This window comes from Rhincodon typus, chromosome 38 (genome assembly GCF_021869965.1).
Source record: "Rhincodon typus isolate 14 chromosome 38, sRhiTyp1.1, whole genome shotgun sequence".
Lineage (NCBI taxonomy): Eukaryota > Metazoa > Chordata > Chondrichthyes > Orectolobiformes > Rhincodontidae > Rhincodon > Rhincodon typus.
In genome coordinates this window covers 5,712,166-5,733,833 of record NC_063369.1, presented here as the reverse complement: position 1 = coordinate 5,733,833, position 21,668 = coordinate 5,712,166, and the positions used below count along the sequence as shown (strand labels likewise).

Sequence of the window (21,668 nt, the reverse complement as noted above, 5' to 3'; positions counted from 1 at the left end):
TCATAATGTACTGACATTTGGCCTGTTTATTTCCAGCTACAGAATGGAGTAGACAGATATATATCAAGATATGAACTGGACAAGTCGTTATCAATGCATGGATCTCTGATCATTTATCTGAATTCGGTAAGAGGCCATTTGTACTTTGACAGTTCTGACAATGAAGGAGGATAGCCTCAATGAGTCCCAAAAGACTTTGCAGTCATATTGGTAGCTCTGAAGAATCAGAGGCTGTTGCTGTGCTGGGACGGTATTGGCAGGCAAGCCGCAACCCTTGTTTTCATCCAGTTGGGAAGCTTAGAAAATGACCCTGATCTTAACCATGCTCCTCATTTTATTTTTCCAACTTGGGTATATCAGCCAACAGACCATTTATTTTGGACTGTGATGAGAGACATAATTTTTAATATCAATAATATGTAAATATTGTTAATTCCTTCAGACCTGTTTGATGCAAATGGTTTCATTATTTACTGGCAGGATGCTTTAGATGCCCATTTCAAATAGATCCCTGAACAATCTTTGTAGATTTGGAGCAGACCTCTGTTCCAAAAACCAAGAAATTATTGAGGTTACCTCAGAGCACAGCGGGATCTTGTTCAGATGGGCTGAGGAGTGACAGATGGAGCTTAATTTAGATAAATGTGAGGTGCTACATTTTGGAAATCAAGGCAGGACTTATATACTTAATGGTAAGGTCCTGGAGGTTCATAGTTCCTTGAAAGTGAACTTGCAGGTAGACATTTTAGTGAAGAAGGTGTTTGGTATCATAGAATTTTCAAAGTGTGGAAGCAGGCAATTCGGCCCATCAAGTCTATATGGACCTTCTGAAGATCATCCCACACAGACTCATTCTCCCAACCTTGTCCCTGTAACCCTACATCTCCTGCAGCTAACCCACCTAGCCTGCACATCCCTGGACACTATGGGCAGTTTAGCATGGCTAATCTACCCTAACCTGCACATCTTTGGACTGTGGGAGGAAATCCACACAGATACAGGGAGAATGTGCAAACTCCACACAGACAGTTACCTGAGGGTGGAATAGAACCTGGGTTTCTGGAGCTGTGAGGCAGCAGTGGTAACCACTGAGCCACCGTGCTGCCCTGTGTTTGCCTTTATTGTTCAGAGCATTGAGTATAGGAGTTGGAAGGTTATGTTGCGGCTGTACAGGACCTTGGTTAGGTCACTTCTGGAATACTGCATTCAATTCTGGCGTCCCTGCTATAAGAAGGATGTTGTAAAACTTGAAAAGGTTCAGAAAAGATTTACAAGGATGTTACCAGGGTTGGAGGGTTTGAGCTATAGAGAGAGGCTGGAGAGCCTGGGGCTATTTACCCTGGAGTGTAGGAGGCTGAGGGGTGACCTTATAGAGGTATATAAAATCATGAGGGGCAAAGATAGGGTGAATAGCTATGGTCTTTTTCCCAAGGTAGGGGAGTTCAAAACTAGAGTGCATAGGTTTAAGGGTGAGCGGGGAAAAAATTAAAGGGACCTGAGGGGCAACTTTTTTACACAGAGGGTGGTACATGTTTGGAATGAACTGCCACAGGAAGTGATGGAGGCTGGTACAATTACAAAATTTAAAAGACATCTGTATGGGTATAAGAATAAGGAGAGTTTAGAAGGATATGGGCCAAACGCTGGCAAATGGGACTAGATTAATTTAGGATATCTGGTCGGCATGGACGAGTTGGACCAAAGGGTTCGTTTCCATACCGTATATCTCTGTGACTGTGTGACCATATTTCCCTTTTGCATCTCCCTGAGAAGGAATGTTTGCTTTGCCAAATTGTGAGTGTGTACTCATCAGAAGTGAGTCAAAGTTATTGAGTAACGTAAAGATAAAATCGGCATGGTCCTACCAGACCATATGACTGCACTGTCATTAGAGAGAGATGACTGGTGGTGGTTTAACATGAGGGTTACCAGGCCTCAGACTAGGGGAGTGATTGAGAAGGAGAATCCTTCATGTTAACCTTGGCCAGTGTGGGAACTGAACCCTTGCTGCTGGCATCATTTTGCATTACAAACTAGTCAACTGAGCTAACTGCGCTGCTTATTAAATCATCAACTGTATCAATGTTTGCTAAATTCAAACCCAAGCTCAAAGCAAAAATGTTGAGAGCTCTACCACCTAATGCATTAACTGATTGGATTTTAATTTCTTTTTGGTTTTGGAAGTATTCTGATCAAATTGGAATTTTTAATTCTGGCAAAGTTAAAAATTAGGGTTTTCATGGTGTTGCACTTTTCGATCATATCTCCAAAATTTAAAGTATTGTTTATCTTTTCCACTTCTGAAACAGTGCCTTGTCGATGATTTTCAGGTGAATTATATACCCAGTATTGCTGCACTATTTCCTTCATTTCGCATGATTAATCCTTTAGGCTGATATTTAATCGATCAAATGTGTTCTGATACCCTCTCTTAAATTACAATAGGTTTCACATACAGAAGACACTCAGGTGGGATTCAAAATACATCAGTTCTACAAAGTTGGACTTATTCAACCAGCTTCTGTCAAGGTTTATGAATATTACAATAAAGGTGGGTACTTGTAGGACTGATTTTTCTTGGGTAGAAGGTCAGATGATACGTAGACAACTGTGAAGTATTTGGAAACCATAGAAGAAGGGTCTCTTGCCATAAGCTCCATTGGGTTTTGTCATCCTATCTTACCAAACTGGCCTCATTAATTACCTATCTGCCCCTATAGCATCCATTATGTTCAATCTTTGCCCAATCTTACCAGAGCTTCAAGTTCCTAGGAGTAAATATCACCATCAATCTGTCCTGGTCCATCCATGTTCATGCTACAGCCAAGAAAGCACATCAACGCCTCTGTTCCCTCAGAAGGCTAAGGATATTCAGCATGTCCCACAATGACTCTTACCAATGTCTATAGATGCACCACAGGAAGCATTCTATCAGGATGCACCACAGCTTGGTGTGGCAACAGCTCTGCCCAAGACTGCAAGAAACTACAGAGGGTTGGGACTGCAGCCAGGGCCATCATGAAAACCAGTCTTCCTTCCACTGACTCTGTCTATACTTCCCACTGCCTCGGGAAAGTAGCCAAAATAATCAAAAACCCCTCCCACCCTGGTTAAACCTCTTTGGCCCTCATCCATCGGGCAGAAGATACAAAAGTTTGAAAACATGTACCAACAGATTCAAGAACAGCTTCTTCCCCGCTGTTATCAGATTTAAAAACAGACTTCTTATATATTAGAGTTGATCTTTCACTGCACCTTCTCTGTAGCTGTAACACTATGTTCTGCAATCTGGTCTGTTACCCTAATATACTTATTATTTCATAGAATCATAGGACCCCTACAGTGTGGAAACAGACTCTTCGGCCTAACAAGCCCGCACCGACACTCAGAGTATCCCACCCAGACCCATCCCCCTACAACCCACCTAATCTACACATCCCTGAACACTATGGGCAATTTAGCATGGCCAATCCACCCTAACCTGCACATCTTTGGACAGTGGGAGGAAACCGGAGCCCCCAGAGGAAACCCACGCAGACGCGGGGAGAATGTGTAAACTCCTCACAGACAGTCGCCCGAGGCTGGAATCGAACCCGGGTCCTTGGCGCTGTGAGGCAGCAGTGCTAACCACTGTGCCACCGTGCTGCCCAATTTGTCCGGTTAGCACGCAAAACAATACTTTTCACTGTGCCTCAGTGCATGTGACAATAATAAATCAAATCAAATCATAAAATGCTGCTCCCCAAACAACTCGCCACACGACGGATATCTGATAAAACACTGGCATCCTTTGCATCCACCTTCCAGTATAGTGTTGCCCTCATTGACATCATGGCACAGCAGCTACAAAACGCATTGTCCATGGCACAGAACTGGCATGGCTGACACTCCCTGGCACATCCAGCCCCATTCTCTCACCCTGGTCACCAAACATTGTACCTGTTCCTGGCTATATCCTGTCTGAACACCGTAAGTCAGCATTAATCTGCCCCCTCCCCCTGACTCCCAGGGCCAGCTGGAGACCTGCAGCTTGTCATTGTCTGATAGGGTAACATCACATACAAGCAAGCAATCGGATAATTCCAAACACAGATGTGAGCTTTTATTTACAGAGAGAAAACGGAACAGAAATTAAACAAATGATCTTGGCCCTCAATGACAGATTTGGGTACCATGCCCGAAACACAGAACAGTTAACGATTCCAGTTGTCTTCTGTTGGAAGTAAATGTCAGTGAGGTCCTGCCAGCCTTGTGGTGGGGGTCCATCACATGTGAGCTCTGCCATGGATGAATGACAGCTTCCTGCTCACTGTCCTCCTCAGCTGTCTCCACCCATTTTCCCCATTTCCTCTGCATCCATCACGTTGCTTCATTGCCTGCTCCAATTGCACAGAGCAGAATGATGACCAGACAGTACTATAGGGCCCCCACACTCCCTCCCCCAAGCAGCGAAACCATATCTTCAGCAGTTCCATTGTCTGCTCCACCAGGACCTTGCTTGAGGCACAGGAAGCATTGTAACTGTGCTCCATATCAGTTATGGATTGCACAGTGGTGTCATGAGGGATGCCTTGTTACCACACAGCCTGCCATTACACACCCCTGTTGTTAGTCACTAACAGTCCCCATTAACAACTATTCACCCTCCCAGCCTGATCATTATCAACTCTTTTGTCTGTCGAACCGTTCTACTCGCTCTTTAGACTCCTATCGTTTACTCCCTACCCCACCCCTTCCCTATTTTCTGCATATAAACTGACATTTTCCCAGCCACCATCAGTTCTGAGGAAGGGATCTGAAACGTTAACTCTGACTTTTTCTTCACAGACGCTGCCAGGCCTGCTGAGCTTTTCCAGCAACTTCTGTTTTTGATGCCTGTAGTGGATAGATAGCCCTTGTGGCCCCAGTAACCCATCTTTTACCCTCAAACACAGCAGGTAGATGGGAATAACACAGTGTGGAGCTGGAGGCACACAGCAGGCCAGGCAGCATCAGAGGAGCAGGAAAGCTGACGTTTCGGGTCGGGACCCTTCTTCAGATGAGAGTGCTCCAGGATGTAGGAGTTGTGGCAGCTGCCAGGGTAATGGGCACACAACTCCAGCATCACTCTACAGAATGGCAGCTTCATGTTTTTGTTGCTACAATGAGCTGGCAGCCAGTAAATGGGGGTCCTGAGCTTTCAACCCATCAAACTGTCACTTACTCCAACTCCTGGGGCAATGTCCTGGCCATTTTTGAGTCGCATTGGCATCCAGTGAAGGGAAAGTTCTGGCTGGCAAAGATTGACAATACTGTCAGCACTGGGTTCCACTTGGTTACCATGTACCCTCAGCTTTCATGCCCATGACCATCTTACACTGTCTGGGCAGCCCATTCCCACCAGTCTCCCCCAGTGTGGGAACGCACTGCACTGAACCTTGTCTACAACTGTGCTCCTTTAGCCCTGGATCATGGCATTCAGCCTTAACAATGCCCACCCTGCTCCTAGGTACTCCCCCCTTCTGGTGATGGTCACAGTCAATAATCCCTGTCCCCACCTACGCCGAGCAGACACTGACTTTGACAAAGCACTGTGTTTTGATTGAAACGAAGGCCAGGTGAATCCTATTGACTATGAGGTCCTTGACTGAGGCTGTTAACATAGGCCAACCATGGAGCCCTCGCTGACAGATGTAACAAAAGATTCAGAGAGTCCCCTCATTCTAGGGACTGGCTCAGAGTCCATGCGCTGTGCACATGTAAATAAGGGGTGACTTGGTGACGGGATACTGTGCCTCTGTGCAGTTATTTCAGTGGCAATGAGAGTGGGACAGTATGCTCCCAGAGAAAATTCGGTCGCTACCGTCATCTTTGAGTTGGGATAAGCATTTCGGGCATCATGCCTTCATTTGGGAAGCTTGACTTGTTCGATCCTGCCATCGACAACTGGGCCCAGTATGCAGAAAGAATGTGTTATTTTTTCCGGGCAAACTATATCAGGGTGACATTAGAGCAGATGAAAAGCAATGAGTAAACTTACTGCTTGCGGAACTGCAGTATTTTCAGTTATTAGGAGCCTAACTTTCCCTGAAGCTCCAGATACTAAAACCTTTCAAGAGCTAACGATTTTAGTTAAGGAATATTATGATTCCAAGCCTCCTCTAATTCTGAGATGCTATTGTTTTGACTCAGCGGTTTGAGAACAGGGGGAACCTGTATCACGTTTTTTGACGAGGCTAAGATGACTGGCAGAGGCATGTGACTTTGGATTAACCCTTAACGAGGTGCTGAGAGACCGTTTGGTATGTGGGATTAATGATGTAACCATGTGGAACCACCTACTGGCTAAAGCCCGACTGGACTTCAAACAGGCACTGCAACTGGCTTTATCATGAGAAAATGTGACAAGTGGAGCATTGTAACTACAGGGCATCCCAATGGAAGTGGATTCCCTCACCTGTCTGACTGAGCCTGGGGAACACAACTTGAGTGTCTGCAATCGCAGGGCCTCACCCAGGGCATATCCTGAACAGAGGAACTCTAGGTCGGCCCACAGCAAAACCCCAAAACAAAGCCAAGCCTCAGCCAAATGGCTAACATGTTCTTCAGGACCTGGAGCAGTGCCCTTTTCCAGCAGACCATGGAGAACATTCTACAAGGTCTACCCCAGGTTTGTCTAGATGGCAGGCTAATAACTGGGAAGACCAATAAAGAGCACTTGGAGAACTTGAACATCATGCTGAAACATTTCTCCCAGTTGGTTATAGAAGGGAGAAATGTGTGTGCCAGGTGCACCCAAGTGATCTACTTCAGCTACAGAGTCGACAAGACCAGGTTACACCCATTGTGAGATAAAGTGAGGGCGATTAAATGTGCCCAACTCCCCTGTGTGTACTAGAGCTCAGGACTTTGCTTGGGCAAATTATTACAGAAAATACAACTGTAACCTGGCCTCCATTTTGGCACCTTACACCTGCTATTGAAAACTGGTCAACCTTGGAAATGGTCACACAGACAAGAAGTAGCCTTTAGGGAAGTGAAAGAGGAGCTATCATCATTGAAGGTATTGGCCCACTACAATCCCAAGCGTGAGGCGGTGCTGACATGCGATGCCTCCGCGTGCGGTATCGGGGGGAGTGTTGGCTAACCGGTGACCCAACAGAAGGGAACGCCCGATAGCATGTGCTTCCTGGATTTTGGCTGATGTCAAATGCAAATGTGCCCAGATTGAGAAGGAAAGTCTGGCGGTCATCTTTGGTGTGAGAAAGTTCCACCAATACCTTTACAGATGCAAATTTGTAACAGTAATGGACCACAAACCCAAAATGAGCTACTTATAGAAGACAAGGCTATGCTGCCCGTAGCTGCTGTTAAATTCAGCGGTAGGCTCTTATTCTAACTGCATACAATTACAAGTTGGAACACTGTCCAGGAGGCCAAGTAGCAAATACAGATGCCTTGCGTCACCTCCCACTGGCAGATACCCCACTGGTGGTACCACCACTGGAAGAGTTAGTTCTGTTTTTAACTTCCTGGACCTGCCAGTCACCCCTGACAATATCTGACTTTGGGTGTTATTAAGGTCGCTTCCTGGCAAAACTAAAACAGCTGATGGTCATGAAGGAAGCAAAAGGGCCATCACAACCAGGATTGAACCTTTCTGCTCCCAGTGAGACCAAATTGCTATAGAGAATGGCGTATTATTATGGGGAGTAAGAGTGATTGTCCCGAGAAAACACTGCCGCCAAATACTGACTGAAATCTACCAGGATATTCCAAAAGGAAGATGTTGGCAAGAAACTCTGTCTGGGTGGCCAGGATTAGATGCCGACAACGCTGCATTGGTGGGCAGTGCCCAGAGTGCCAACAAGAGCAAAAATTACCACCGGCAGCACCCTCCCCCCAACCCCACATTGGGAATAGCTGGATAAATCCTGGACTTGGTTACGCGTCAACTATACTGGTCCTTTCATGGGCTCAATCTTCCTGGTCATTGTAGACACCCACTCAAAGTGGTTGGACAGGCTTAGAGTTCATTTGACTAACTTAGGGATGATGATTGAAAAGCTGCAAGCATCGTTTGCAATACACAGCCTCCCAAAAGTATTGGCCACCGACAACGAGACGTCATTTACCAGCAGGGAATTCAAGTCAAATAGCATTCAACATTTCCGGAGAGCTCCACTATCCAAAGGTCTGGTGGAAAGAGCAGTCCAACTATTGAAATCAGGCTTAAAGAAGTGTCACTTAGTACCAAATTGTCCTGGTTCCTGTTCGATTATAGGGCGACACCTCACGCAACAACAGGGATAGCTCCAGCAGAGTCGCTGATGAAGCAAAGACTCTGCACCCAGTTAAACCTGATACTTCCAGACCTGGGGCCAAGGGATGAAATAGCAGCAGGAACGCCAATGCCAGCCACATGCTTCCTCTAAACGAGAGAGGCAATTTAATTCAGGACGAAGTTTGGTATTGGAACTAGGGAAATGGCCCTGTATGGGTATGTGCAAGGTTGATACAAGGTCTGGTCCCATGACTTACAAAGTTTGGATAAGTGATACAGTCCTGAACAAACATGTGGATCACCAGAAAGCTGTTACCTCTCAAATGGGGCAGGCGCAAAACATACCAGGCCCCTCAGAACAGCTAGAAGGCCTGTCAGAAACTGTAGATTCTCCCCCTCCGTCTAGTGTCGAGGAAACTTTGGAGTCCAAGACGGATGCAGCCTTTATACTGTTACTGCCTGAAGAAGAGGAGGAAACTCTCCTGAGACGCTCCAGGCACAGGAGACGGGCTATAGCCTGGTACACGCTGCCCATGTCAGAATTGGAGTCAAAGGAACCGGAGCTGGGGTGTAAACATCCTGGGAGAAACTACAAGAAAAAGAATAGGCCTACATCCCCGAACTTTAGTGGGGAAGGGATGCCGTGATTGGAATGAGGGCAGGGTGGATCCACTGACTATGAGCTCCCTGATTGGGGCTGTTAAGCGGGACCAATCAGGGAGCCCTGGCTGACAGATATAAACAGGGGATTTAGAGACTCTCCTCGCTGTAGGGACTGGCTCTGAGCTGGCTGGTCAGAGTCCATACACTGTAATGCACATGTAAATAAAGGGTGACTGGGTGACAGGATACCGGCCTCCGTGTAGTTATTTTGCACTAGGACCCCCCCGACAGACAGTGCCCCCTGACTAATGCACTGGGACCCCATGACAATGCCCCATCCCCTTGAATTGGTTGAGGACTATCACCCAGTAGTTACTGACATGGCCATTTGGTCAAGTGAATGTGCCATGTGTTTACTGCTCAGGCAGCTGGCATTGTGTTGCCTACTTAGTGTGCCCTCTCTCCCTACCTCCGCCCCCCCACCGCCACACTGTCACTCCCTACCCTTACTCCCCACCCCTATCCTTACTCCCCGTGCCCCCAGGGGCACTCCGAGACTAGAAACCCGCCAGTCTAGGGTTTTTTGCTAAAGACCCCCCCCCCCCCCATAAAACAGCAGCAATGACAGCCTTTGGCTCTGGCTAAAGTAACGATATGCCAATTGGCTTGGCAAGGCATGGATGGCATGAACATAGAGGTTGGCGCTAAATGAGCGATCATTCAGACGCTAAGTGAGCCAGCGCTGAGACACAGCCTGGTCCGTTCTGTGAGCTGGGCCACCTGACCTTGTGCACCCCACTGCAGCCTTCTCAATGCTGGTTGCTGCATGCCAATGCCTCTGGAGTGACCTGCCAGTGTATCTGGGCGGTGCCATGTTGATTTCAGAGGGTTCGGAAACCATTGTCTGTTGGTGCTGATGGTGTCTGAGAAGCGAGCTCTGAGACGTTGATCCTGCCCTGACATGTTGTTGTTCGGTTTCCAACATGGAAGGGAGGCATTAACCGACTGGTATTATCATTAGACTATGAACAGGAAGAAAGGGACCTGGGTTCAGATCCTGCCATGGCATGTGGTAGAATTTGAATTGAATAAAAATCAGGAATCTAATGGTGACTGTTGGGGAGAAAAACCCACCTGGCTCACTAATGCCCTTCAAGGAATGTAGCCTGTCATCTTTTCTGAAGAAGGGTCCAGACCCAAAATGTCAGCTTTCCTGCTCCTCTGATGCTGCTTGGCCTGCTGTGTTCATCCAGCTCTACACCTTGTTATCTCAGACTCCAGCATTGGCAGCTCCTACTATCTCTCAGTCTGTCATCTTTACCTGATCTGACCATGCGACTCCAGACCCACAGCAATGTGAATGCCTCTTTACTGCCCTCTGGGCAATTAGGGATGGGCAATAATTGCTGGCCCAGTGAACAAAAAAAATTTAATTCAAAGTAATTGACAAGCTAAATCAACCTGGTCCTGCTCTGTTTTCCTGTCGTGTTTTCCCAACAGGGTAAATTTGGCAAATTAGGGAGTCTGAATATTAATGAGGTGAGTTGGGCTCTTTAAAAAGGTGTTTAATGATCCGTAATGAGATTCAGTTGGTATCTCGCCACTGCCTAGCGAGAATCTTGCTATGCTGCTTGTGAAAAGCTTAAAAGATGGAGTGAGGTTGTTCTTGAAATTTGGGAAGGACTTATCACCCAATTCAGCCTCCCATCTCACTATGGCCTACATCACTTGGAGCCCTGTAAGATTCCACTCTGTATGTCATGAGGATAATAGAGCAATGAACACAGGGCAGTGTCGCAAAGATAACCATTATGTATTTTTAAAATAGCATCTGACTGCAAAGCTTAAAATAATTGTGGACCTGGTGACACAATAAAACATAGCTCAATTCTCAAAAAAGAGAAGAATGCCAAAGTCAGGGATCTCTGTGTATTCATTGTCAAAATTAGTTTATTGGAATTTGATCTTTTTTTTTTCTGCTCATGTCAATCATCATATCAGAAAGTAAATCCTGAGTTAATATTCCAAGAGCCTGCATTCTCAATTGTATTGACTTAAAAATGTAAGGCATTATTCAGGAAAACAACTTTCAGTGTTTCAATAAATTGTGAATGAATTTGTTGGTGTTACTTTCCTTAATATGTCTACACTATCTTCATGTCAATTTCATTACTTGTGCAGAGAACAGCTGCAGCAAATTCTACAATGTCGATGAAAACAACGCCATGCTTAGCAAAATCTGTCGAGGTGACGTTTGCAAATGTGTAGAAGGTAAGATTCAGTTATTAGTTTTATATTATGTATTGACCAATCCCGGGTCAAGGTTCTGCAATTCATTGTGGTTTGATTTGGGATGCCTGGAACTCTTAAGCTCCCGAGTGATGAGAGATGAACTGGTTCTCCTGAGGTTTATTTACCCAACATCTCAGGCAACCGCAATAGGGTTAATTTAAGAAGGATCACTTCCCTTTGTTGACATCTTTCTCCCAGACCCCAATGAATTTATGTTTGAAAAGGAGCCAGTTTAACCAGGCTAACTTGAATTAACAAAAAAACTGAGAATATGGGAAGAATTACTAACATAACAGGGGCGGCACAATGGCTCAGGGACCCGGGTTCAATTCCACCCTCAGGCGACTGTCTGTGTGGAGTTTGCACATTCTCCCCGTGTCTGTGTGGGTTTCCTCCGGCTGCTCCAGTTTCCTCCCACAGTCCGAAGATGAGCAGGTTAGGTGGATTGGCCATGGGGAATTGGCCATAGTGCCCAGGAATGTTTAGGTTAGGTGGGTTAGACATGGGAAAATCAGGGGTAGGAAAGTGGGTCTGGGTGGGATGCTCTTTGAAGGGGCCGTGTGACTGTTGGGCCGAATGGCCTGTTTCCACATTGTTGGAATTCTATGATCTATAAGCACACAGGTTAGGAAATAAGAAGCTAGTTTAGAATTAAAGATATAAGGATCAGTCTCTGAATTGAAGAGTGGATCATTGAATGCACTGACTGTTGTACAGGGGTGTCATTGGCAGTTAAATGGTCAACATCAAGTTTTTTGGTTTTGCACGCTGAATGAAGCACTTTTGTCCTGACTCCTTTTGGCAGTGGTTGCTGGCTAGTTAGCTTCGAGCACTCAGAGTGAGGCAGTAACTTTACCCCTTTTTCAGTACCTGCTTTGCAGAGGTGCTTAAAGGCAATTCACAAAGCTCTGACCTTCACAGCACATTAATCCACACACCAAGGTACTCCTAATTTTACTGGCAAGTAATACACTTGTGATATTTGGTTTAGATATTATCTTACTTTTTATTCCCTCCCCAAGCGTCTTCGAAAGATTTCCTACCAAAAGCAAAGTACTGCAGATTCTGGGAATGTGAAGCCAACAATGGGGAATGCTGGGAAACTCAGCAGCTCTGGCAGCATCTGTGGAGAGAGAAAATTATCTCTCGTTTTAAGTCCAGTGTGACGAAGAATAATAATAGAAGAATAATTGAAGAAGAATAATATTCAATCAGGAGATAGACACAGTTCTTAGGCCTAAAGAGATTGAAAAAGTAGGGGTGAAAGGGGGAACATGGTATTGAATGGTGGAGCATACCTGAAAACTGTTCTCTTGTTTCTGTTTTTTGTGTTTCAAAACGTTAACTCTGTTTCTCGCTCCACAGATGCTGCCAGAGCTGCTGAGTTTCTCCGGCAATCTCCCAGTGTTTGCTTCATATTTCCAGCATCCACTGTATTTTGCTTTTAGTACAAGTTCTTTCTAAGACGTTTGGGTTGGGGGCGTGGTAATAAAAAGTAAGATTATATCTAAACCAGAAATCACAGGTGTGTTATTTGTCTGTAAAATTTGGAGTATCGTGGTGTTAAGCAAACAGGGAAGGAAGTTAACTATTCAAAGTTTACCAATTACATTTTAAGCCATTATTTGAAAGACAGAGATTTTTCACAAATCAAATTTTCTATTTCTTTCGTACTTGTAGGAAGTTGTTTGTCAGTCAAACTGCCAGAACATCGAATCTCTTACAGAGACCGTCACGAAAGATCATGTGAACATGGGATCGATTATGGTAAATTCATCACACAGCATACTACAGAATAAATCTGACCAATCTTTCTGATAGATTCCAGAAAGGGCTTAATATAGGGTGCCATTGTATCTGTAATGGTCAATGGAATTTGATGAAATGTTAGATCAGTAGAGTTAAAGTTTATGATTAGGTTGGAATACTGATGCTTTTGAGGCTGAAGATTATTCTTTTTTTTTAATTCACGGGATGTGGCATCACTGGGCTGGGCCAGAATTTATTGCCCATCCCTAATTACCCAGAGGGCAGTTAAGAGACAATCAGAAACAGGAGCTGAAGATGGTTGTTTGACTCCTCAAGCCTGTTCTGCCATTCATAAGATCATGGTTGATCCAAAACTCCTCGCATCCACTTTCCTGCTGTTATCCTGTAACCCCTTGATTCCCCTATTGATCAAGAATTTATCTATCTGAACCCTAAAAACGCTCAAGGACTCTGCTAACACAGCTCTCTGTGGCAAGGAGTTTCAAAGACCCTTAACTCTCTGAGAGAAGAAATGCCTCCTAATTTCCGCCATAAATTGGTGCCCCTTTATTCTAAGACTATGGACCTACGCTTTCCCATGAGGTGAAACATCTTCTTGGCATTTACCCTGTGAAGCCCCTTCAGAATCCTATATGTTTCAATGAGGTCACTTCTAAATTAAGAGTCCACCTGGAGTCACGTATAGGCCAGACCAGATAGAGATGGAAGTTTCCTTCCCAAAAGGACATTAGTGGGTTGATGGAGTTTTTCCTGATAAATGGCAATGCTCATCACTAGACTTTTGATTCGTGATTTTTCAAAAAAATATTGAATTCAGATTCCACCATCTGGGATTCAAACTTGAGTAGAACATTATTTGTGTCATTGGATTAATAGTCTCGTGATAATACCATTCTGGGGTCCTTTTCATTTGTCACCTGAAGATGCCTCCAGCGTATGAGTGACACAGGGTGTGGGAGTCATTGTTTGGACCACACTTGTTGCCTTTCTCTACTTGCCCTTGAAATTGCCAGTTTCACAAAAAATGAGGCTGAAGTCAGGAAATAATTGACATTCAATCTGTGCCTGTCACAGGACAGCTGATATTGGAGCCCACTATATGGGAGGGTGGTCAAAGTTCTGGCTGCCTTTTCTTAACCTGATCCAGGCTCATGTTACAATGTTATTATGGTATACCTCCTCCCATCAAGGTTAGGTTTGTGACTGTCCTGGAATGTCTGGGAGCCTCCCATAATTGAGGATCGAACCCCTGGACATGATAGTGAGTGACGCACGAAGAAAACTTGTGAAGTTAATAACAGAGAAGCCTTTGTGCTGAGCTTGTTTTACATGTGCAGCATTGAAATATGTCTCTCCAAAGTACATAAAAACATAAGAACATGAGAAATAGGAGCAGGAGTAGGCATTTGGCCCATTGAGCCTGCTCTGCCATTTAATAAGATCATGGCTGATCTTTTCATGGACTCAGCTCCACTTACCCACTCACCTCAATTCCTTTACTGTTCAAAAATCTAATCTTTGTCTTAAAAACATTCAACGAGGAAGCCTCAACTGCTTCACTGAGCAGGGAATTCCACAGATTCACAACCGTTTGGGTGAAGAGGTTCCTCCTCAACTCAGTTCTAAATCTGCTCCCCCTTATTTTGACGCTATGCCCCCTAGTTCTAATTTCACCCACCAGTGGAAACACCTTCTCTGCTTCTACCTTATCTATTCCCTTCAACATTTTATATGTTTCTATAAGACCCCCCTTCATTCTTCTAAATTCCAATGAATATATTCCCGGTGTACTGAACCTCTTCTCATAAGCCAACCCTCTCAATGTCAGAATCAACCTAGTGACCCACCTCTGCACCCCCTCCAGTGCCAGTACATCCTTTCTCAAGTAAGATCAAAACTGTACACAGTACTCCAGGTGTGGCCTCACCAGGACCCTATACAGCTGCAGCATAACCTCCCTGTTTTCAAACTCCATCCCTCTAGCAATGAAGGACAATATTCCATTTGCCTTCTTAGTTACCTGCTGCACAACCATTTTTTTGTGATTCATGCACAAGGACACCAGGTCCCTTTGCACAGCAACATGCTGCAATTTTTTACCATTAAATAATAGCCCATTTTGTTGTTATTCCTACCAAAATGGATGACTTCACGCTTACCAACATTCTGGTCCATCCAGACCCTTGCCCACTTACGTAACCTATCTATATCCCTCTGCAGACTTTCAGTTCCTCTGCACACGTTGCTCTACCATTCATCTTAATGTCATCTACAAACTTTGACACACTACACTATGTCCCCAACTCCAAATCATCTACATAAATTGTAAACAATTGTGGTCCCAACACTGATTCCTGAGACACACCAGTCAGTCACTGATCACCAACTAGAAAAACACCCATTTATTCCCATTCTTTGCCTTCAGTTACTCTTAACCAGTCTTCTATCCATGCTAATACATTACCCATAAGGCCATGCATCTTTATCTTATACTGTAGCCCTTGTTCGGCACCTTGTCGAAATTCAAATGTACCACATCCACCAGTTCTCTGTCATCTGTTGCACACATGTAATGTCCTCAAAGAATTCCAGTAAATTAGTTAAACATGACCTGTCTTTCATGAACCCAGGCTGTGTCTGCCCGATGTGACAATTTCTATCCAGATATCTCACTGAGATTTTGGAGTAGATCTGTAGCTCGGGTTGTGGGTGTTGAGGTTGGTTGGCTCACCGAGCTGGTTTGTTGTTTCGCAGACGTTTCGTTACCGTGCTTGGTAACATCCTCAGTGCAGCCTCCGATGAAGCGCCGGTGTGTTTTCGCGCCTGGTTTTTAAACTCTGGCGTCCGTTGAGATGGATTGCCTCACTTCCAGTTTTCCTTCATAGTGGAATGTATATGGGGTCGAGTTCAATGTGTTTATTAATAGCATGCTTCGTGGAGTGCCATGCTACCAGCAATTCTCATGCTTGTCTCTGCCTAGACTGTCCCAGGATCTTGGTTCCAGTCGAAGTGATGGTTCATCTCAATTCACGTGGACAAGGAAAACCACCACTTCGACTGGGACAGTCTAGGCAGAGACAGGCACGAGAATTCCTGGAAGCATGGCAATCCACGAAGCATGCTATTAATAAAGACATTGAACTCGACCCCATATCCATTCTACTACGAAGGAAAACCGGAAGTGAGGCAATCCATCTCAACGGACCCCAGAGTTTAAAAACCAGGCGGGAAAACACACCGACGCTTCATCGGTGAAGCATGGTAACGAAACATCTGCGAAAGAAGAAACAGCTCGGCGAGCCAACCAACATCAACAACCTCAAGATGTCTCACTGTTTCTTCCTTAAAGATAGATTCAAGCATTTTCCCCACCACAGAAGTTAAGCTAACGGGCCTATACTTACCCACCTTTTGTCCACCTCCTTTTTTAAATCGCGGTGTCACATTTACTGTTTTCCAATCTGCCAGAGCTATCCCGGAATCCAGCGAATTTTGGTAAATTACCAAAAGCGCATTTGCTATTTAATTTGCTATCTCTTGTGGTTTTGCACATTCTGTGCTGGGCAGAAAGAATGCCTCTATTAAAGTCTCAGTCCAACCTCTCCCGAAATGCATGCGGACTGATTTGCTTCTTACTTGAGGAAGCCAAAACACTTGAAAACACCCTCTGATTGTCCAGATCTAAGCTTGCTAATTTAAAGCAGGAGATTTAAGTTGCATTTCTGATTAGAGGGTGTGGTAAAACTTTGTAACCCTGCCACACATTGATTAGCACAACCTCCGCTTGAACAGTTCTAATGGTACACAAATCACAATGTAAAACATTTCTTTAAAATTCCTTTTTATCTTTTTTAGTTTACAAAGTAACATTTCGCAAGAAGGAGAAGAGAGACAATTACATAAACTACGAAATGCAAGTTCTGATTGTGATAAAACAAGGTGAGTTATTTTCGTGTTCCTCAACTCAACTCCAAAAAAGAACGCATGCTTTCAGAAAAGTAAACAACGTCCATGTGCACTGAGATTAGGGATATCCGAAAACTCTAATCCAGACAGTATAATGATACTTACACCAGTAGACCTTTAGCATCCAGTCTGTAACTATTCCACAAGAGATATAGCAAGTTGAATGGAAGTGAATGACACACAAAGACATGCATTTAGCACCTCCAAGGTAGTGAGACCTCCCAAAGTACATCACAGGAAGGGCATCAGTCAAAAGCTGATAGACGAGTCTCTCCCGATGATGTGACAGATGAGAATTTACTGGGCAGGTGCAATTGGTTTAATTTGGGATTATGGTTGGCATCGACTGGTTGGACCAAAGGGTTTGTTTCTGTGCTGTATGGTTCTATGAAAGCAAAACTAAAACCCTGTGTCTGTGTTAGCCTGATTCCACCCACTCATGTTTCTTTGGTCTACTTTGAAAAAACCCCAAAACTATTTACTCTGCTTTCCATGGACACCTTGACACCATGTCTACAACTCCCCCTTTCTAGAGAACCAGGACAGAACAAATCTCTCCTAAAGGTACACATTGTTGCATTAGTGAAGCGAAAGTTGGCGGAACATTAGATGGTGTTTGAAAATCATGAAGACCCAACAGTGTAGATAGAAACAAGGTGCTCTCATTGATGAAAGAGCCAAGATCAATCACTGTGATATACGATGAATAGAAAAGAACCAATGGTGACATGAGAAAGGATGTTTGACCCAGGGAATGGTCAGAATCTTGAATGCACTGTCTGAGGTAGATTCTAGCATGGCTTTCAAAAGAGAGTTGGATAATCTTCTCAGAGAGGGAAACAAAACAAAAACTGCTATAAGGAAATGGCAGGGGACAGGGACTAGCTGAATTATTCTTGCAGACAGCTAACACAGAAAGGATGGACCAGATGATTCTTTCTACAATGTAACGGGCTGTGGAACATGCTCAAGAGCCAAAATGACTTAGTCCTGTTCCTGTGTTCCTATCATTCTATGACTCCACATGTGGTCAATGGCAAAGATCCAGTGTGTACCTTTGTCAACTAATATTTAATAATTACAAATGTCTCCAGCTACATCCGCATTGGCAGTTAGCCACATGTAGCATGTACCCTAGCCCTAATTCATTGAAGAACATCGAAATATGGTCAATCAGAGCAATCTTTCATCTGACATCATGCATTTTGTTTTTAGGTACTGATGATGTTTACCCTCAAAACATTAGAGAACTAATCATTCATGCTAATTGTGAGGAAATATTTAATGTGGAATTGGAAAATGACTATCTGCTGATGGGACAGGTAATAGATCTGTGGAAAGGTGATGAAAGGTGAGCTAGAAATTCTGAATTAATGTTATTCTTTTGTATCATTCTCTTTCACAAATGTTGATTAGCCACATCAATTAATTTCAGAAAATGAAGTGTCTCTGTTTAAAGGCTTTGTGATATTGTAGTCTAAAAGGTGCAATTTTCTAATTCTTGATGAGAGGTGGAAAGTGAGGTGCACATTTTGAGGATGGGACGAACATGTCAATAGTCAAACCCCATCACTCCACCAGCGTTAAATGTGCTGATTCAATCATCAAAATGTACAAATGATTCCTTTTTGTGCAACCATGCAAATTCAGAAACTTTCATTAGGCTTCTTTTAATGAACTCAGAATGATCTACTTCTTAAACTTGTTCTTCAAACACTGGTTGACATCTAGGCATAATCCTGAATTAGAACTATATGTTCTTAATCCCAAACAGAGATGCACACACACACACAACACAAAAGACAACGGCCTCTGCAGAGAGGAAATTTTTCTAAAGAAAGGGTGAAAGGAAAAGCACCCTCGTCAACCAGGGTTCTGAAAATGAAACATAGAATTTGATGATTTGTCATGATTTCTTATCCACCAAATCAAATTTTGTTGATGGCTATATACTGATGGAAGATGTTCTGTTCAGATTGAAATTAACCAATGTCCGAGCCTTTGAAAAATAGCTCAACTTTTCAGGGTTTCTCAGGTAGTCACAAATATTGATATTTCAAAACTAAAAGTTTATATAAGTTTATGTTGCAGCTGTACAAGGTGCTGGTGAGGCCACACCTGGAGTACTGTGTGCAGTTTTGGTCTCCTTACTTGAGAAAGGCTGTACTGGCACTGGAGGGGGTGCAAAGGAGGTTCACTAGGTTGATTCCGGAGTTGAGGGAGTTGGTTTATGAGGAGAGACTGAGTAGATTGGGATTATATTCATTGGAATTCAGAAGATTGAGGGGGGATCTTATAGAAACATATAAAATTATGAAGGGAATAGATAAGATAGAAGTAGAGAGGATGTTTCCACTGGCAGGTGAAGCTAGGACAAGAATGCATAGCCTCAAGATTAGAGGGAGCAGATTTAGGACTGAATTGAGAAGGAACTTTTTCACCCAGAGTGTTGTTAATCTATGGAATTCCTTGCCCAGTGAAGTAGTTGACGCTACTTCAGTAAACGTTTTTAAAGATAAGGTAGATATTTTGTTGAACAATAAAGGAATTAAGGGATACGGTGAGAGCGCGGGTAAGTGGATCTGAGTCCACGAAAAGATCAGCCATGATCTTATTGAATGGCGGAGCAGGCTCGAAGGGCCGGATGGGCTACTCCTGCTCCTAGTTCTGATGTTCTTATGTTCCCAATACTTCTACTGAAGTTTGTGCAAACATATACACATAGAGGCAGGCATAGACAGACGCTCTCATATACAGCCCAAAACATATACACATCCTAACACCCCTATACAGGTTGGGGAGGTGATGACCCAGTGATGTGATTGGTAGCATATTAATCTAGCAGCCCAGGCAATATTCTGGGCATATGGGTTCAAATCCTGCCATAACAGCTGGTGATACTTAAAGTCAGTAAAACAAAAATCTGGCATTAAGAATCTGATGATGATCATGAAACCATTAACTCTGTTTTTCTCTCCACAGATGCCTTCTGCAGCACTGTCTATTTTTGTTTCAAGTTCTTATTAATTTAGAAAGTGTACACTATCGGTATGTGAGGTTTCTTCCTCATAATTATTGACTCTCTCAATTGCAGGATAAGCTATGTGATTGGAGATGGATCATGGATAGAATGGTGGCCAAATGATGTTCAGTGCCAAAATCGGCAATTCGCCAGACTCTGCCAGAACCTGGAAGAATTTCGTGAAATTTTAATGGTCAACGGCTGTGACTATTAATTTTTTTAAAATGTTAATGGTAACAAATATTGTTTGCATCCAGTCATCCAAAATAAATCAAGCTTTCTAATCAAATATCAAATGATGTGGAAACAGATTTAGGTCAAGTTGTGCAAAACATTGAAGGGAAAACATTCAGCCACACAGCTTGCTGTAAAACCTGGCTATAGATAATACCCTGTGGCATGTGATGAAATAAAGGACGCAGAAACTGAATTGCAAGGGGAGTTATAAGACATGTCACAACAAAAACAGAAGTTGCTTGAAAAGCTCAGCAAGTCTGGCAGCATCTGTGAAGGGAAAAAACAGAGTTAACGTTTTGGGTCTGGTGACCTTTCCTCAGAACCCTTCCTCCTTATAAGACATGTCGTTTGATCAAGATGTACAGTACTTTCTTTATCTCATCATGGGTGGCATGGTGGCTCAGTGATCAGCACTGCTAACTGCACAGGACCAGAGACCTGGGTTCAATTCCAGCCTTGGGTGACCGTTTATGTGGAGTTTGCTCATTCTTCCCGTGTTTGTGTAGGTTTCCTCCAGGTACCCTGGTTTCTTCCTGCAGTCCAAGGGTGTGCAGGTTAGGGTGGTTTGGTCATGCTAAATTGCCTGTAGTGTGCAGGGATGTGGTGGATTAGCCATATGGAATGCAGTGTTCATGGGATAGAGTAGCGGGGTGAGTCTGGGTGGGATGCTCTCTGGAGAGTTGGTATGGACCTGTTAGGCCGAATGGCCTGTTCCCACGCTGTAGGGATTCTATGGATTTGTTCTTTGTCTGATATTCTGTGTGCTATGAATTTCACACATTCTCCATGCAAATTGACTCTTATTTTTCTCACAGTTTGGTTACCGATACACTAACTCTCAAGTGGCATCTTCTACGGGGTCACAGAACTTGTCAAGTCTTGTATCGGAATCAGATGAGAAATCCAATGAAGTTGTGATGTCTGGAGCATCTCGCTCCATCTATGGTTATGGAGAAGTTTCTTGCTGGGCCATTATAATTCGATCATTGTCTTGCCTCATTAACATGCCGCCTCCTATCTTACCAAATGTGGCAAGCCAGCTAGGCATTGGGAAAAAAAACCTGACAAGGGCGTCAGAGCGGGTAACTGGCAACTTCAGATTGCTGTTTGCTCTGAAGGACTTCCGATTTGTTTAGGACACAACAGCATCTCAGGGCACAATCCACGGCGCCAATGTTTGCCCCTCATCTGTGGATGTTGGGCATCTGCCAACTCGTTATGTCATCTCTCCAATACACTGGCAGGGCGTTCAGGGAGCACAGACCTTGTTACAGGGTGCACTGGCTGAAAGGGACACTGTGCACACAGACAGGGACCTGACTCATGGATTGATCCAGGCTGCATCTCTGGGCTGCTCTCTTGCTGTCATAGCACACACTCACTCAACACCTTCCTGCTTGCCCTATCCATGCCTTGTCTTGATATGCCAACTGACACAGTCACACAATGAGGCAGATTCCCTTGCTGGTCAGCAATCGTCAGTCAAAGTGTGGGTGTACACGACAGTGCGTTACG

At 44.2% G+C, this 21,668-nt stretch overlaps 1 protein-coding gene across 1 annotated transcript in view; it reads left to right on the top strand.

Annotated features, from left to right (window-relative positions):
- Positions 1 to 20,205, top strand: part of LOC109916785 (complement C3-like) — a 95,880-nt gene extending 75,675 nt beyond the window's left edge. The window contains 7 exon segments of the mRNA XM_048617802.1: positions 37 to 126; positions 2,446 to 2,551; positions 11,048 to 11,137; positions 12,839 to 12,925; positions 16,784 to 16,867; positions 18,110 to 18,245; positions 19,989 to 20,205. Coding sequence (XP_048473759.1) covers positions 37 to 126; positions 2,446 to 2,551; positions 11,048 to 11,137; positions 12,839 to 12,925; positions 16,784 to 16,867; positions 18,110 to 18,245; positions 19,989 to 20,130 — 735 coding nt within the window. The 3' untranslated portion in view covers positions 20,131 to 20,205.
- Positions 20,206 to 21,668: the final 1,463 nt, after the last annotated feature.